This window comes from Sardina pilchardus, chromosome 9 (genome assembly GCF_963854185.1).
Source record: "Sardina pilchardus chromosome 9, fSarPil1.1, whole genome shotgun sequence".
Lineage (NCBI taxonomy): Eukaryota > Metazoa > Chordata > Actinopteri > Clupeiformes > Clupeidae > Sardina > Sardina pilchardus.
Window position 1 is genome coordinate 6,381,927 of NC_085002.1, and position 14,653 is coordinate 6,396,579.

Here is a 14,653-nt window from a genome sequence, read left to right on the forward strand (position 1 = left end):
CTCTAAGAGATTAGTTCTTTTCAGGTGATCCAGGTTCTGAGTTTTTAAGACCAAGATAGGTTATCATTGAGGCAATAGATTATAGGTTTCAGGGTTCCTATATATCTTCCATTTCAGAATTCCATACTCAAATTTCCAAACATCGCAGTAGATTTTCCTGACTATTTGACAGAAATAACAGTATACAGGGGGGCATTATTTAAACTACAGGCAAAGTGCAAAATCTAAAGTCTGAGAAGTCTGCTAGTTTAATACTTTTAGGAAGATATGCAAAAACATTGATGGGTCAGTTCTACACTCTCACATGCCACACAATAGCCTTAGTTCATGCGACCTCGCCCCTTCACTGACTTTGTACTTTGCCCGTTGTGTAAGTTGGGGTTTTATAATGTTTATAACGTAAATAAAAGATTTTAGAATTGTGTTATATATGCTTTTATATTGCTGTAAGACAAAGAGCTCCACACATTTTTTCTTTGGGGATCTGTAGGCTACCTTTCCCGATAGCATTAACTCATAACCCATATTCATGCCCCCAGAGTTTTGCACTGTTGCCTGCAGCAACTCATGCTAGGTAGAACCGATTGTTTTTGTTTGTACAGTAGAGTACAGTTGTTTAGCCTCTCTCACAGCCTTGTTGAAGCCGTCTCTGTCTCCACTTTCAAACGCTTCCTCCTTTTCCATTCTTAACCTTCTGAGCCTACCTGAAGGGTTTGTCATTGTTTTAGCACACCTTGGTGTGTGTTGGTATGCAACTGTCCTTACAGAAACTAATGTATGATGTGACAGCCTCTGTATACTCATCCAGACTATTGGTAGAGGTCTGAAAGACCTCCCAGTCAGTGCAGTCCAGACATCCCTGCAGAGCCTCCACAAGTGCATTAATTTGTCCATTGATTTCCTGTTTTTACAACAGGTTTACAATGTTTCACTTTCTGCCTGTAAGTGGGTATCAAGTGAACCATGACCTGAGAGTCCTAATGCTGCTTGAGGGACTGCGTGATAAGCACTGCTTACTGTAAGGTAACAGTGATCTAAAGTGTTGTCCTAGTCAGACATTTAATGAACTGTCTGTATTTAGGAAGCTCATGGCTGAGGTATGCCTTGTTGAAATCATCCAAGACAAAAACTACAGGGTTTGTACGCTCTGCACACATTATCTGGTCTGCACTGTGCCTCCTGTAAGATGGCTTGCAGGGGAATGTAAACACCAACCAGAATAACTGAAGCAAAGTCTTGCAGGGAGTGGAAGTTTACAGTTGGTGAAGAATGGCTCCAAGTCAGGAGAGCAGCGCTGCTGAATAACTGTTACATCATTACAACAGCCGCTGTTGATATAAAAACATATCCTGTGTTATGCAAGCCCATCACCTGTGCTATACAAGGTCAATTGTCGACTACAGCTTGGCATTTAACGTCGCCATTCCATCCAAGTGTGTCCACACACAGAGCCCTATTCTGAGCCCAATGTTGTAGGCTACTCCTAGTTCACTTGACGTAGCACTACTACGTCATGTACTACTACGTATGGGGATACGTAGGTTAGATGAAAAACAAATAATTGGTTTACTGTAAAATATTCCACCAATAGACATGCCAATTATTTCATATTGGATGTGGCTACTTAAAGTGTAACTCCGGCAAAGCTGCCAGGGTCTTTTTCTGCATTAAAAAACATCAAATAAGTTATGGAGACCAGTAATATTGTTCAAAACAATAAACCTTATCAATAGCTTGCTCATGGCCCCTACACATAAAACAAAGTACCAACAATGTAGTTAGTGAACCCATAGATTATTACAGAAGACTGTTAAGAAGAGAAGCAGCAGATGTTGGGAATAACACAGCTACAGACCTGCAAAGGGTGAAAATGACTCTCCACTGACAGGGATGGCAGTCAACTCATTCTAATATCACTATGCAACCATAGGCTGACATGAAGTGACAAATGGCAAATGGCAGGTGGGGTGAAGTGCACAGTGATAGCGGTTTCGAAACAGAGCCAATAAGAAGAGCCAAGCTGAGGTTTGCAAAAGACCATGGGGATTGGACCATAAAGGACTATATGGTCATCTTTTCTGATTAGTCCAATCTTCAGATTTGCCAAACATGTAATGGTTAGACGGAGACCTGGAGAGGCCTTCAAGCCACAATATCTTGCACCCACTGTGAAATTTGGTGGAGGTGCTTGAGCATGGCTGGAAATGGGCAGATTCGTCTTTGCAAAGGACGCATAAATCAAGCCATGTACAGTACAAGGTTATTCTGGAAGAATACTTACTTCCATCTGCTCTGACAATGTTCCCAAACTCTGAGGATTGTTTTTGTTTTTTCAGCAGGACAATGCTCCATGCCACGCAGTTAAGTGTGGATGAAGGACCAACCGATCAAGACCATGTCATGACAAGCCCAGTCTCCAAACCTGAACTCCATTCAAGACCTCTGGAATATAATCCAGAGGAAGATGGGTGGCCACAAGCAATCAAACAAGCTGAGCTGCTTGAATTAGCCCTTTTCACGTGATGTCAGACGAAGCGTTGCTGGGTATCCTCCGGCATGTCCAGCCGCCAAATACTACAGAAGAAGAAGAAGTATTCATGGGTTTCATCAGGTCCCTTTCCACAGGTGTATACAATCAAGCACCTTGATTATCAATGCAGACTGCATGGTGCTTGATTAATACACCTGTGGAAAGGGACCTGATGAAACCCATGAATACTTCTTCTTCTTCTTCTGTAGTATTTGGCGGCTGGACATGCCGGAGGATACCCAGCAACGCTTCGTCTGACATCACGTGAAAAGGGCTAATTGGCAGGAGTGGCATAAAGTCACCCATCAGGAATGTGAAAGACTTTGGAGAGCATGAAAGCTGTGATTGACAATCAGGGTTATTAAGAACTTAGTTAAAACATTAGTATTGTGTTGTTTGTAATTTTTTTTTTATTTTTTTTTTTGCTTCATTTGAGGTCTGAAAGCAGCATATTTTATATTTTGACCATTTGTCATTTTCTGCAAATAAATGCTCTAAATGGCAATATTTTTATTTGGAATTTGGGATAAATGTAGTTAAAAACAAAACTGTTAATTTTCCTCAAACATAGCCTACCTAGCCCAACACCGGAGAAACTGATCATTTTGTTGTTATCATGTTTTTCAAGAGCTCTTGTGTGTTTATTGTATTGCCTTTTTACACTTCTAATGTTATTAGCAATTTGTGGATAAGCATTCAAGAAGGAATTTTCATCGTAGTCTGGGCCTATCTTGGCCAGTTCAAACATCCGCGACGAGACGAGCTGCAACATTCTAAAACTTATTAATTTAACTTTCTGCTAAATTGGAATCCTTGAATTCGTAAAACTGATGCGCTTTCCAGTTGCAGCGTTGCCTCTTGCCCAGACCATTGTGAACATCCCATAGCCTACAAGGAAGTGGCTGCAGCAAGAGTCTAAATTTTTGGCTGAGTCTGCTTGGTGAATATTACAGAATGTCCGCGTGTGACAGGGCATACATATTTAACCGGTATTATCAATAGTTACAAAACTCGGCGCATTTAAAAAATCGGCGCACCCATTCTTATCTTATTCTCGAACTCAACGACACAGTGACCCCTAGCTAAGGAGAGGATACCCGTACGATAGGCTAGTTTCTTGTTTTTGGAACATTCAAGGGTCAGTTAAGGTAAGATTTCATAAACATTTAGCCTACTCGCGTTACATTTTACAACATTTCTTGTAACAAAGTATCTTTTAAGCGCACACATTTGGGCATATGCTACAATGTAACGACTGTAATGCTAATGTTACATTTAACGTTAACGTTATGAAGTCGGACGGTAAGATAGTTGGTCGAACATCTGGACAATTTTCTACCTTTGGAGATTTAACACAAGTCAGAAGTAAAACATTTTGTTGTATTAGATTCTTTCAACCCATAACGTTCGAGCAACGTATAGCATAATTTGTGTCAAAGGGGAAACTGCACATGCTAACTGTCATTCAGCTCAGCTTTCACTCAAGAACTTTCTTCTGCTGTAGGCTATTGGAACAAAAACAAACCAAAAGTGACCGTAGGTTATAGTAACTGGAACAATAGGCTACATTTGTTGATCGATTTTAAAACTATGTTTTACTATCTAGGCTACATCTGTAAGCGAACCAAGGTACATGTTTAATGCCATGTTCTGTTGATACAGGATGTGGATGCCAATGTTGGGTCTCACTGCCCTGCCTCATTTAGGAGGGCTATATGGCGGTTTTGTCACTCGCAAAGAAGTGAAGGAATGGTATCCAACTCTAAACAAACCCTCCTGGCGACCTCCTAACGCAGCTTTCCCGATAGTTTGGACAACACTCTACACAGGCATGGGGTGTGCATGCTTTTATACATTATCTAATGTATTGTAAGAAACGTTATCCAGTGATTTTACTGTATTGTTTGGCTTGAAGGTATGTAAAGCTGACGTTTTATTTATACTGCATATTAGGTATGCCTCCTACCTTGTCTGGAATGAACTGGGTGGTTTCACAAATGATGCCGTAGTACCTCTAGGACTCTACGGTCTGCAGTTGGCTCTGAACTGGGCATGGACACCCATCTTCTTTGGTGCACATAAAATCAAATTGGTCAGTAGGTCTACTCCTGCATATCAGTGTGAACCTACTTGATAGAGACATGATATAGACCCTTGAGGTGCTTTATTACATAATATTTCATTTGAGCGTATACCTTCTGTTTTGTATGATATGATATGAAATAATGCATTTTTTTGTCACTTTAGCACTGTAATATCTTCTACTTCCCCGCAGGCGCTGATGGAGATTGTGCTGCTCACTGGGACTGTGGGCGCCACCATGGCGTCCTGGTACCCCATCAGCCGCACTGCCACTCTACTCATGACCCCATACCTGGCCTGGCTCTGTCTAGCCACCGCCCTGAACTACCGCATCTGGAAAGACAATCCTGAGAAAAAGGAATAATTATGTAAAGCAAAAATCTTACATAACAGAGTGCAAGATGGCTGTTAGTGCATCTCTGTGGCATTCTGTATTTATTCTTCAGGGCAAAACAACTGGTTACCAATCTTGTTATTTGTGTGGAAAGATGCATAAAACTTGTTTTCCACTTGTGGTCTTGATTATGGTTCTGTTCTGTAACAAAGCCATACTTATTAGAATGCCAAGTGAATTGAATGGGTTGGGAATATAAAAGGGATATCAATTACAACTCAATTAGTTAATTATTGGTGTCTGTGATTTTCTGTGTAGAGGTTCCTTTCCAGTTAGCCTGTTTTAGCTATATGGTGTAACCCACTTCCAATGCATTATGCAAAGATAGCTTGAGTGTCAGAAATGAGAAGGGAATGGATTCTAGAACTTGAGTAGACGGCAAATAAGTGCATTCCTTTAAGGTGCCATGTTCCTTTAAATTTAACATTCCATAGATCACTCAGGGTTTAAATAATTATGCTGTTTTTTTTACTCAAACGATGGGAAAATGTCATAATGTAGTGTTTAGCTGAACTTGTCATGCTTTAGCTATTCAAGTAATTCTGCTGATCAGACTGGCTTCCAATTTCATTAGTTGCATTAATCTTATCTGTAATAGAAATATAATACCAGGTCATTCCATTGTTCATGGGCTGATTGTTGAGAATTCTGTGTGGGACTGAGCTGCGGTTAGTGTCACAACAGTCGAGCCAATATTTCTTAAGATAGAGGCAGGAAAGTGGTTAGGAATTATAATAAGAGTGTGAGTAAGACACCCAGTGAGGACAGTTTTGACCTTTGCTTGCACTCATCTACATGCTGACCCCTGGAGTCAGGTTGGCTGCCATGTCAACTTGTCACAAACCAAATCAAAATAGAAAGACAGGCAACCATAGGTTACCTCCCCACCAGTAGCCATCTAATCAGGCGACTTAATCTCATCTGAGGTTGATCTCATAGGGTTCATTTTGCCAGCAGGAGGTGGTGAAAATATCAAGAGCGGGGATGGACTTAATCTCACTTGTTGGTGGCCAGGTGGTGGGTGTGTACTTCACGCTTAGTTGCCCTGTTTATCTCTCTTTAACACATTCTGTAAACTTCCAGATAGTAAAAGTGAAATAATATGGTTAAGTCATCTCAGACCTTATGAAATTGTAGTCTATAATTGTAACCCTCATTTCCATCTTTATTTTCAAGTCAAATACTGAAGTATTTCTATTTAATTACAATATATTTTATTTATACTTGGACCAAGAAACAGGAAAAATATACAGAAAGAACATTGGCTAACTACTTTTCAGTGGGCTTTTCGGGGGTCTCCTCAGGCTTGGATGAGAATCGTTCCATTAGGGTCTTCCACAAACCCTTCTTCTCCTCATCCATCTGTTGCATGTTCCCTGGAACACACCGGTACGACACATCAGTGCTTGAAATCATATGACATTTCATTACAACGAACATCAGCAAAGGAAATTCACAAATCTATTTCACCCGTACAGTCGCTGACAGATTTACAACATCAGGTGGATAGATGTATTAGTAGTCATTACAGAGTGCCATGAAACTGGGTAGCAATCCTGGCATTGGCTCACACAAGTGTGTCCCGAACAGTCAGTGTTTGGCAGTGTTCCGTTGTTGCATGACTGGAGTAAAAGTGGTTCTAAAGTCTGTCTGTCCGTGATATGATGAACCTGAGAAGTCTATCAGAGGGCCACAGATCAAACAGATGATGTACAGGGTGGGTTGGGTCTTTCAATAAGTCGACTGCTAAGGAAGATCAGAATAAATCTCCAAAAAAAAAGGGGTAGTGAGCTGCCAGTGATGTTCTGGCAAGTACTGACAGCCCTCTGATGGTCTCTTCTGTCCACTGCAGAGCAGCTGGCATAGACTTGATAGAGCAGCAGTAGTAAGAACAGCAGCCGCTTCTTTAGCTGCTTGTTTTTCCTAAATAGAGCTGCTGCTGTGCCTTCTTCATTACTGTTGTGGTGGTGGTCCAGATGTTATGCAGGAACCCTTTCCATACAGTCAATGGGTTTTTCTTCTGGAAGTCTTTTAAGTTATTTTGTTTTTGAAATGTTCAGGATGAGATTATTCTCTGAACACAATGCTGTCAGTCTACTGGAGGAGACCAGGGGTTCTAAACCTTTCTGCTTTGAGGCCCACCTCATCATTTGCAACAGGCCAAGACCAATCAAAAAAAGATCCCCTAATTAGTTTCCCTTTTAAATAGTCAACTGGTTTACCAGCTAGAGTTGGGTGTCTCCAGATGCCACTTCCGTTTTGAAGGCTTCAGCGCCTCATTTGACATCATTAAGCCACAGTCAACACAGGCTTTGGGCTCAACATATTCACCTCTATTGACAAAATCATACTTCATATTTTTTGGTTTTGGTAAAATATTATGACCACCACTAGCGTAGACAATTTTTTCACTTCAGAGACTTCAATATCACTATCTATCCTAAGTACACCCCAGCATAGAATATTGGCTTGTCAAACTGAGCACCTCAAATTGAAGTTGGAATAAATAACATAGCTACTTTGATAGCTGTTATTTAATTTTAACATGGTTACTCTGAAACATCTCATTTCCATTATAGATTGATAATTTACTCTACAAAAAAAATTGAAAAACATTTCACAGCCCACTAGATGGCGCTGCACAACCCACTAATAGGCTCAGTGGTTGAGAAACACTGGTCTAGACTTCATCTCTGTGCGCGGTCTAATCGAGTAATCTGCTCATGAGATCAGTCCAACCACTGTTGTATCATTTGCAAATCTTATGGTAGCACATTTGTGTTTACCATTCTTTTATCTGTCATCATAAATCCCCAATGAACTGTCAATATATTGCTATAATGATTTGCAATAATCCTTAGCTTTAAATTATGCATAGCACGTGTAAAGTATATTCCTGCAAGGCACACACATCAAGCCAAGTACTGATTCTTACCACAAACCAAGTTTGTGTAGTTACAAAATGATTCCAAATAATTTACTATTGTACAACAATTGATATACATGAAGTAAGAGAAAACCGGGTCATCACTACACATGTTCTCGTTTTGACCTGGATATTGAATATGACCGTCAACTCCATGTCCTTTAAGGACTGAAGCACCACTTATCTAGAGAAGATGACAAAACTACAGACCATCACATGGTTGAAACTGTAGATGAACATGAAGTTCTGAAATTGTTCTCTTACCTGTTGATAACAACATCCGACACTCCTCAACTGTAACACCTGTGAAACTTGTGTCCTTTGCTCGAGGAAACTGTCAATACATTTGAAAAACAATTAAAATGTTCAAATTCAAAAGTTGTTTAAAAATTCACAAAATGTAATCTAACAGTAGTGACTGATATTTCTACTATCAGCCATTACTCTGCTTCATGCATTCACTGCAATTTGTCTTTTGACTTTTAAATCTAAATCTATTAAATTTGACTTTTAGATCTACTGTCTCAATGATTTAAATAGTACAGTATGTGACATTGGAAATAAACATAGTTTTGTTTACATTATGGTGATTCAGACTTATTCAAGTCATGTTTACTGTGTCAACATCAAATTAGTTACAGATTTGGAAAAAAGATAAGAGACTACTATCCCACTGTTGCTGAGTGACATTGGAATGAGCTGACAGTCATATTCAAAGTAAAGAGGCCACAGCCAATTTGAATATGATCGTCAACTCAATCGAATGTCACTCTGCAACCGTAGGATGACATCAGAAAAATGGTCAGAGCTGTACATCTAATCACAATGAAGTCACTGAACTCAACACATTTAGTTATTCAAGCACTAGTTCACACAATAATTTATGCAGTTTGCCAGCACTGTAGCAAGAAACAAGACAGGAGAATGAAAACAATCAATTGCAGACCAGTTATTGGTGCACTTTCAGGAAACATACAGATAATGATGCACAATAAATTATTTACTACACTACTTGCTATGAGCATTCAGCTTGAAAATGATGTTTTTGACATCAATACTAAAAAAGACAAATAAGCCCTTACAAAAAAAATAACTGCAGGTCTGGGACAATTATAATGCAGTTTTTTGGAAGAACAATGCCGTTCAGTAATATTTTTGTGTACAAAATGTGCCTATATGGTGTTTATTGTCTCATTTCTGCAAATAATTTCTCCCAACCTGCTGTTTGGATACTCAGAATACTGCAGTTTTGACACTTGGGGGGTATCAGGTATGTGGTTTAGTGACCAACCTATAAGTTACCTCAGAGTTAGCGGTAAACCTCCTTCAACAAGAGGCCAATGGCATTGGGAGAATAAAGCCATACAGCTCTTCTATTAGGAGGTTTACTACTTAGCCAGTTAATTTACCCATGTTTGTCACTAAAGCATGTACCTGGAATAGACCCCTGAAGTAGGCTAGTGTAGTTATTTTGTAAGGGAACATAAACAAACATGATTACCCTCACCACCATCACCATCATCACATGACCCAAGGGCAAGATATCCTACATGAAAGTTCCAATAAAGACCAGTTTGCAGGCAACCCTTACCTTTTCCTTGTAAATGTTACTGTTGATTCGGGCCAAGCTTTCGTACATCTGGTCACATTTTTCTGGGTCTGATAACTGCCAACGCACACATACACACTTAGTGCCAAGGCACATTTAACTTATCAACACAACAACACGAGTAGTTGCATATTTCCAAAACGAATCCAATTAAAACTCTGTTGGCTAGCAGGTGTTACACAACACAAGTCAAGGACACAAGACAAGCTAGTTTAGTTAAGACTACTAAACACATATGCTCTGTCGGTGTCAGTCTAATTGACTCTTATCAGAAATTAAGATGAATAGAAAACATCAGTACACCAGAGTTTGGTATAATGTTACGAAAACGGAAACTAGACGAGGTCATGCATCGAAGCTTGTTGGCCATCATGCAGTGATTGAGATCAATTCGGAAAAACCGTGGAGCCACAAACCTGTGTATTTTCTCCTTCACGAAATGCATGCGCTACTCTCTGTCGAAGGAACGTGCCTAAATCACGGCCTTTTTTTGATTCGTCCCTTGGCCATTCTTCGCAGAGTTTGAGAAATCGTCTATACCTTGTGGCGGACATTTTTGTGTGAGGTTAACGATGATGTACGATAGCAGGTTACCTATATAATTGGGAGGCGACCAGTGAATTCCTATTTCATATCCTGTTTCAATCATACGTTCTCCGAAACATGGAAAACGTGTTACAGGTCAACATCAATCACGGGAATAGTAACAAATCTAAATATTTAGGAACAAATCAAAGAAATCGCTGCTGCCTCAGTTGCCGTAGTTTCCGGTGTCCTAATGGATTAGCTTCCGGGTCGTAATACACTGCGGAGGTCAAGGTGTCCATGCGTGTTATATATTCTTTAACGTCTATGGTTATATTTTAGACGATACCAGTCAAAGCTGATTGTTTTAACAAATATAACTTATTGAATATGAGTGGACCGATAAAGAAAGCCGGATCGGGATCATCTGGAATCTCGGACTGGATCGGCAAAGCCTGTCGTTTTGCCACAGACAGAAATGATTTCAGAAGGTAAATGACTAACGTTAGCCAATAGCAAACATTTTGCTTCAAACTAGACACCGATTGTATCTACTATTCGAAGTGAGAAACAGTGTTGTATTGTAAATGGTTCATCAATCCCAGGGACAAGAAGGTGAACGTTTGAATGAATGAATGAATGAATGAATGAATGCGCAAATGCACAAATGTCTTTGGATTTAGAGGGTGTTTGTTGTTGAGTTAGCTTTTGAGTTAGTTAGCCCTGTAGCCTCTGTATAATATTGCATTCGTGTGTTGTGTCTTCAAAGGAATCTCCTCGTCAACCTGGGTCTGTTTGCAGCAGGCGTTTGGGTAGCGAGAAACCTGTCAGATTTTGACCTCATGGCCCCTCAACCAGTAACATAGGTGGACAGAACTGTATGGAAATCATAATACAACATTATTTTAACAGGTAAAATAATGGCAGTGTGTACTTTCTGCTCTTTCAGGTGTAATTGCTGAAACTGGGCTGGTATGACAAAATGATGTTAATGTTTGGAATGATTGACTGTGCAGTATGCCTCTTCTCTTCATATGGAGTCTCATTTAATATCCGTATATCATGATGTTGAACTGATGGGGCACATTTCCACAGATGACATTCTTTGTTCATAGGCCTATATGTTTTTAGAATTTTTTTTTTTTTTTTAGATGTATTGTAATGGCTCACTTTAATTCCATTCTGCCCTCCAACATTATTGTGTACTAGTTGTAGTTTCCATATGAAGTGTCATCATGGGTATAGCATGCAGCTCAGTGGTTTAGCAAGTGAGACCACTTTAAATGATTATTCTTAGGTACACTGCTAACATTGCAGTTAAAATATGAATAACAATTTTAATGAATGTACAGCTCAATTTAAGAACTTTTACCCTTGCATATGACACTTGATACTAGACACTAACACATTTTTTCTTGTTGTCTTAGATGCTGACCAAATTAACCATCTTAAGAGGAAATGGCCTTCTACACAGTGACCAATGGCTGGAAGGGGTTGTCTCCTGAGATATTGTGTGGAATTAAGGATTTTCTTGTCGTTATGAAAGTGTTCTGTTTGTGCTGCTTTCTTTGTTTTGCTTTGAGAGGTAACATGCTGTGATATTTAATAATGGATAAAAGTTCCCTAGAGTAAATGCAGCAGTGTCTCTGTGTGTTTTATTTATTTTTTCTTGTGGCTATTGATGTGTCTGTGAACATACAAGGTCTAAAAGTATCTAAAAGTGAGCCCCAGTAAGAGAAAGAAGTCTTCAGTTAATGTCTCGATCATGATCATAATCCTGTTACTGGCCAGGTATGCTCACACACAAGAATTTACTGTACATTACAGAGTTCCATGTACATTAACTCTGTACATGGATTTCTTATCACGTCTGTACAGAGCCTTACACACTGACATTTGCATTGCACAGGTCTTCAAAACGCATCGGACATGCAACATGCCAGCCCCTGGTTGGGAGGTACAGTAATTATATATTATGACTGCTGCTGAAAAAGGCATACTGATAACACAAATAGACACCTTCATAGACACGTAGACCCTTCAGCCACGTATCCTTATTGTGCATAAAATAACCATGAACCCTTATCCCCCTACCATCACCCTGTGCCATAGCTTCTATTGAAGATGTTTCCAGGCCAAGGGTCTGTATATCTGATGGCAGCAGTATGAAATATGGGTTGAGTGGGTGACACGGGTTATGTGCAATGGTATGTGCACTGGATTTGTTGGCTTTACAGTTCAGGCGTCAATTCAGCAGTGTCGAAAGAGATAGGCACTGACTATTGTTTATACATCAGCTGTAAACAGACAATATGTATATTTTTTATATAGACAGGACACACAGAGCTATGCACAGTGGCAGTATCGTAGCTTTACCTTCTTGAATTTCCCCTTGGGGATCAATAAAGTGTCTTATCTATCAATGTATGAGAGAGAAACTGCATAAAGAGCAAAGTGATAGTACTACCAAGAGTATAAGACACAAGTGGCCTTGCCCTAGACTGTAGAATTACATTGCACAAAGTCTGGATTGCTAAATGATAGGTGTGTGTCTGCACTTCTGAGCATACACCATCAACATAATTTAAAGATGATGCCAGTAATGGATGTCTTTGTGTTTATGTGCGCACCACACACACACCAGTAGGTGACGACATATACATAAAACATGAAGAAGATGCCTGTGACTTTTCACTCCTCATCAGACGCGCAAAGTTGCCACTTAATTTCAGTTGGTCATTGTGTTGACAATGTGTAGCCAACAATCCTTGTGAGTGCTTTGAGCGCAAATGGGTCATTAGGCCAGCTGAACTGTGAGGAGCTGCTTACCGTAGGCCTATCAAGAGAATTGCCTCAGAGGAATCAAATTACGTTATAGCCATCAACCCTCTTCATCATAACTCACATTGCTGACAGGTTATGGACACAATCCATTTTGCCTGCTCTCCTGCATTATTCTATAGGTTCTGTGGACACAGGTCAAAGCCACATTTGACAGCTGGATTCAAAATCTGTAGCAGCAATTCAAGAAACAGATGAGCTTTTCAGAGCACATGTTGCATTACCTGCTGTAGCTCTGTAACTCAAACAGAATGTGAAATGTTATACAGATGTATTTGTTATTTGCCTACACAAACACATGTCAGATTCCTTTTCTGTTGCTATAAGTCAGTATTCATTTATGATCAAAAAGGTGGATTGTATTGAAGTGCCCTCAATATGCTACTGATCCTCAACATGAACACAAGATTATCACTATTATCACGTCATATTGATTTTATTAATGACTCTTAAAATAACCCTAATTTCATTTCACACCGAGATTAATTTGGACACTTCCACTGTGGGTCCAGCTAAACAGGGAAAAAACCTACTAATATGTATGTTACAAACAAAGGGAGTCGTGACCACTTGTTCTATAATGACTAGGCTATGTAAAAGTCACATCGGCTGATCCTCCTAGACAGTCATTCATCAAGAGGAATCCACCTTGCACCTGGCCAAATGTTATGCTAATAAGAATATCTGAGTATTTTTAGCAGTCGTGACAAACAATTGGAAGGCGTTAAAGCCCTATAGGCCTACTTATTTATATAGCTGCACTGCCCCCGTTTCACTAGCCCAGCCAGGGTTAATCTTAAAGGGATATTCCGCCATTTTTGGAAATACGCTCATTTTCCACCTCCCCTCGAGCAAAACAATCGATATTTACCTTGTAAAAAAAATGGAAAAATTGGAAAATGAGCGTATTTCCAAAAATGGCGGAATATCTCTTTAAGTGCCTCAGCAGGTCCTCCCGGGGAGAACCCTACAACCTAAATACACCACCTTGAGAAAAGGATAGGCTACTGTTAAGAAAGTTACATGGGATTTATGCTATATGTCTTGCCATGTGGCCTTCTTTCTCAAACAAGGTCCAGAAAGTTGGGGCTGAACCTTGCTGGGTTCTGCAGTCCGTACCTTCCCAACCAAGAAAGTGGGTACCTTCAGAAGTATTCGCTCACCTGTCTTGACTCACATGAACTTCAGTCACATCCCCATTGGGTTTATTGTGACGTCGGTCCACTCTTTGCAGCTACTATAACAACTTCAACTCTTCTGAGAAGACTTTTCACAAGAGTGTGTTTATGGGATTTTTTGACCATTTTTTTGTTGGATGTTGGACGAGGCTCCACTCTAATTCCACAGGATCCACTCTAATTCATCCCAAAGATGTTCTATTGGGTTGAGATCAGGACTCTGTGCAGGGCAGTCAAGTTCATCCACACCAAACTCTGTCATCCATGCCTTTATGGACCTTGCTTTGTGCACTGGTGCACAGTCATGTTGGAACCGGAGGTGGCCATTCCCAAACTTCTCACAAGTTGGGAGTTGGGAGCATGGAATTGTCCAAGATCTCTTGGTTAATGCTGAAGCATTCCGGCATTCAGTTCCTTTCGCTGGAACTAAGGGACCAAGCCCAGCTCAGGGATGACCCTTTCCTGTTCCAACATGACTGTGCACTCTGGCAGTTGTCTACATGTTGAGAAACTGTCTGAGGATTTTTGTGGTATATGGATAGGCTAATCAAAGAAAGAGATAAACGCA

The 14,653-nt window shown here is 40.1% G+C and overlaps 3 protein-coding genes across 4 annotated transcripts; 2 read left to right on the forward strand and 1 right to left on the reverse strand.

The window, feature by feature from the left end:
• Nucleotides 1-3,424: 3,424 nt before the first annotated feature.
• Nucleotides 3,425-5,127, forward strand: tspo (translocator protein). 2 transcript variants are annotated; one of them, XM_062545433.1, is made up of 4 exons: nucleotides 3,425-3,470; nucleotides 4,193-4,366; nucleotides 4,484-4,622; nucleotides 4,806-5,127. In XM_062545433.1, exons 2-4 carry the CDS (start codon nucleotides 4,194-4,196, stop codon nucleotides 4,974-4,976), a joined length of 483 nt encoding a protein of 160 aa, XP_062401417.1. In that variant the 5' UTR covers nucleotides 3,425-3,470; nucleotide 4,193; the 3' UTR covers nucleotides 4,977-5,127. The 2 variants fall into 2 exon arrangements, with proteins under 2 accessions (XP_062401417.1, XP_062401416.1); XM_062545432.1 differs by lacking the exon at nucleotides 3,425-3,470 and adding an exon at nucleotides 3,477-3,678.
• A 1,070-nt stretch (nucleotides 5,128-6,197) lies between these two features.
• LOC134092525 (ubiquinol-cytochrome-c reductase complex assembly factor 2) lies at nucleotides 6,198-10,322 on the reverse strand. Its single transcript, XM_062545434.1, has 4 exons — nucleotides 9,958-10,322; nucleotides 9,524-9,598; nucleotides 8,197-8,266; nucleotides 6,198-6,382 (listed from the first exon to the last, which is right to left on the reverse strand). The coding sequence occupies exons 1-4, from the start codon at nucleotides 10,093-10,095 to the stop codon at nucleotides 6,276-6,278; spliced, it is 390 nt and encodes a 129-aa protein (XP_062401418.1). The 5' UTR covers nucleotides 10,096-10,322; the 3' UTR covers nucleotides 6,198-6,275.
• tomm6 (translocase of outer mitochondrial membrane 6 homolog (yeast)) lies at nucleotides 10,316-11,703 on the forward strand. Its single transcript, XM_062545435.1, has 3 exons — nucleotides 10,316-10,557; nucleotides 10,836-10,978; nucleotides 11,494-11,703. Exons 1-2 carry the CDS (start codon nucleotides 10,457-10,459, stop codon nucleotides 10,930-10,932), a joined length of 198 nt encoding a protein of 65 aa, XP_062401419.1. The 5' UTR covers nucleotides 10,316-10,456; the 3' UTR covers nucleotides 10,933-10,978; nucleotides 11,494-11,703.
• The last annotated feature ends 2,950 nt before the right edge of the window (nucleotides 11,704-14,653 follow it).

Bases quoted from the DNA above. Each gene is read 5' to 3' on its own strand.
- LOC134092525 (XM_062545434.1), bottom strand. From the start codon at position 10,095: ATGTCCGCCACAAGGTATAGACGATTTCTCAAACTCTGCGAAGAATGG. The intron at 8,267-9,523 runs GTAAGGGTTGCC...ATGTATTGACAG, and splicing joins GTAACATTTACAAGGAAAAG to TTTCCTCGAGCAAAGGACAC. The intron at 6,383-8,196 runs GTAAGAGAACAA...GGTGTGTTCCAG, and splicing joins TCGGATGTTGTTATCAACAG to GGAACATGCAACAGATGGAT.
- tomm6 (XM_062545435.1), top strand. From the start codon at position 10,457: ATGAGTGGACCGATAAAGAAAGCCGGATCGGGATCATCTGGAATCTCG. The intron at 10,558-10,835 runs GTAAATGACTAA...GTGTCTTCAAAG, and splicing joins GACAGAAATGATTTCAGAAG to GAATCTCCTCGTCAACCTGG.
- tspo (XM_062545433.1), top strand. From the start codon at position 4,194: ATGTGGATGCCAATGTTGGGTCTCACTGCCCTGCCTCATTTAGGAGGG. The intron at 4,367-4,483 runs GTGTGCATGCTT...ACTGCATATTAG, and splicing joins ACACTCTACACAGGCATGGG to GTATGCCTCCTACCTTGTCT. The intron at 4,623-4,805 runs GTCAGTAGGTCT...ACTTCCCCGCAG, and splicing joins GTGCACATAAAATCAAATTG to GCGCTGATGGAGATTGTGCT.